The following is a 1880-nucleotide window of genomic DNA, read 5'->3' as shown; positions in this document are numbered from 1 at the left end:
AAGTGCTCAATGCATGGCCCCTGAAGCTATTATCATGATACTGTCCATAGAGTCTTTTAGGCATTGGCTAGTCAGGCTTTGTATTTAATTGATTAATGTATTCATTCAGAAAGTCTTTGCGTCTTCCAATAGGTAATAGACTGCAGCCTCACTCCCCTCCCCATCCTCCCATTTCCTCCAGTGAGATTTCTTCTCACCACAGTCTCTTGCCTGTATTATTCTTTATTCTGCAAGCTAGAAAAAGGTACTTTCTCCAGCTGACAATTTAGGAAAAGATACTTCCTCCAGGCTGTCCTGAGGCATCAGCGCAGGGGCTAGAGTCGGTCTCCACTTGTCACCTGGGCTGGGTGTTTGTGTTCAGTGCACACGCCACCTGACTAATCAGGATGATCCTGTTCTATATTCCTGCTCATCCTTTCTCTAAAACAGGCCCGGCTCCATGGCCCCCATCAGCTGTGGAGTGAGGTCAAAAGTGATGCACAGATAGGGCGACCAACTCATTTGGTTTGCTCAGAATTTTGCAGGTTTTAGCACTGGCAGTCCCAGGTCCTAGGAACCTCCTCAGTCTTGGGCAAACAGGGATGTTTAGTCTCCCTATGCAGAGATGTGGTTAGTCACGAGGCGTATTACAGTGGTGGTGGTGGGGGGGGAGTCAGAGAATACTGAAGCTCCCAAGAAGCAGGGTCTGGATTTTCTTTGCAAGAGCAGGAAAGGAAATAGGCTTTCTGCAATCATGTGGCTTGGTCAGTTCTTCATTTGCAAGGGACTTGGATGACTTTGGAAATTTAGGAAAAACTGAGACCTTCTTAGCAAATACTGGGGTGAATTGTGGGGAGGGGGGAGTCAACAAGTAGAAATAAATGTGAATTATTTTTTCACATGATAAATATGATTAATGACACTGTGAGTGAAAGTATTTTCTTTTTAACCAAGGAACTAATATTAAATTAGTGATAAAACCAGGTTAAATCACGGAAGCAACTGGGAATTCTGTTCAGTGAACAGAGAACTGTAGGAAGAAAAGACAAATGAGCTAGTACCTGATTCCTGGGATTTCAACCAAATTGTAATAAATGAACAGAGTGAGTCTCTTTAAATATGGGTTTTGTGGGCAAAGGAGATAAGAAATGAGCTGACAAGGGAAGGAAATGCAACAAAAGAGAGGCGTGGTGTGAACGTGGCCTTAACCTTGGCCGTGGCTTCTGGTGGGTGATGCCTCAGTTACTGGGTGTTAGAAAGCAACGTCTTTGATTGTCCACACCTTTCAGCACCAGAAAGGTGCCCAGCAGCTGACTTGAGTCTGTTTAGCTATGATTCATTTCTCTGGCCATTGGGTTAAAGGAACCATCGCTATATGTGGGATATAAATTCTGCCCCCTTTTTTCTTCCTCATCAGGTCAAGTTTTCAATAAGCGAAGCCACCACTTTGGCAGATTTGTTAACCTTGCGGTTACACCACGTGGAAGATGATGTCCGAAGCATTGTGGACAAAGCAGCGAAAGAACTGGGGACTGAAAAGGTAGTGTTCTTGGTGCTGTTTCTTTTCACACTGGGCTAATTCTGGGTATTTGCACATAAGCAGACTCAGGGAGAAGTCCCCATGCCATGGTTGTGTGGGGACCTGGGTCCTAGCCTGTTCTCTGGTGCTCATTAGCACTGTGACTTGGGCAGGAAACGGATTCTTCTAAGCCACAGGTAATGTGTGTTGGCCCAGCTGTTGGTGCTAATAGCAGAAAACACATATCATTTACTGTGTAGCAAGTACTGCTCAAAGTGCTTGATTTATATTAATTCACTTAATGAAGGTAGGGAGGTAGTGTTAGTACCCCTATTTTACAGATGGGGAAACTGAGGTAGAGAGAGGGGTAATTAACTTACCC

At 44.6% G+C, this 1880-nt stretch overlaps 1 protein-coding gene across 1 annotated transcript in view; it reads left to right on the top strand.

Annotated features, from left to right (window-relative positions):
- Window positions 1-1880, top strand: part of DNAH11 (dynein axonemal heavy chain 11) — a 307848-nt gene that overhangs the window by 68181 nt on the left and 237787 nt on the right. Inside the window, exon 24 of the mRNA XM_019651988.1 lies at window positions 1397-1519. Coding sequence (XP_019507533.1) covers window positions 1397-1519 — 123 coding nt within the window. The remainder of the gene's footprint in view (window positions 1-1396; window positions 1520-1880) is intronic.

Source organism: Hipposideros armiger, unplaced genomic scaffold, assembly GCF_001890085.2.
Source record: "Hipposideros armiger isolate ML-2016 unplaced genomic scaffold, ASM189008v1 scaffold_171, whole genome shotgun sequence".
NCBI classification, from domain to species: Eukaryota; Metazoa; Chordata; class Mammalia; order Chiroptera; family Hipposideridae; genus Hipposideros; species Hipposideros armiger.
Note: the sequence above shows the minus strand (reverse complement) of the source record. Positions and strands in the feature narration are given on the sequence as shown.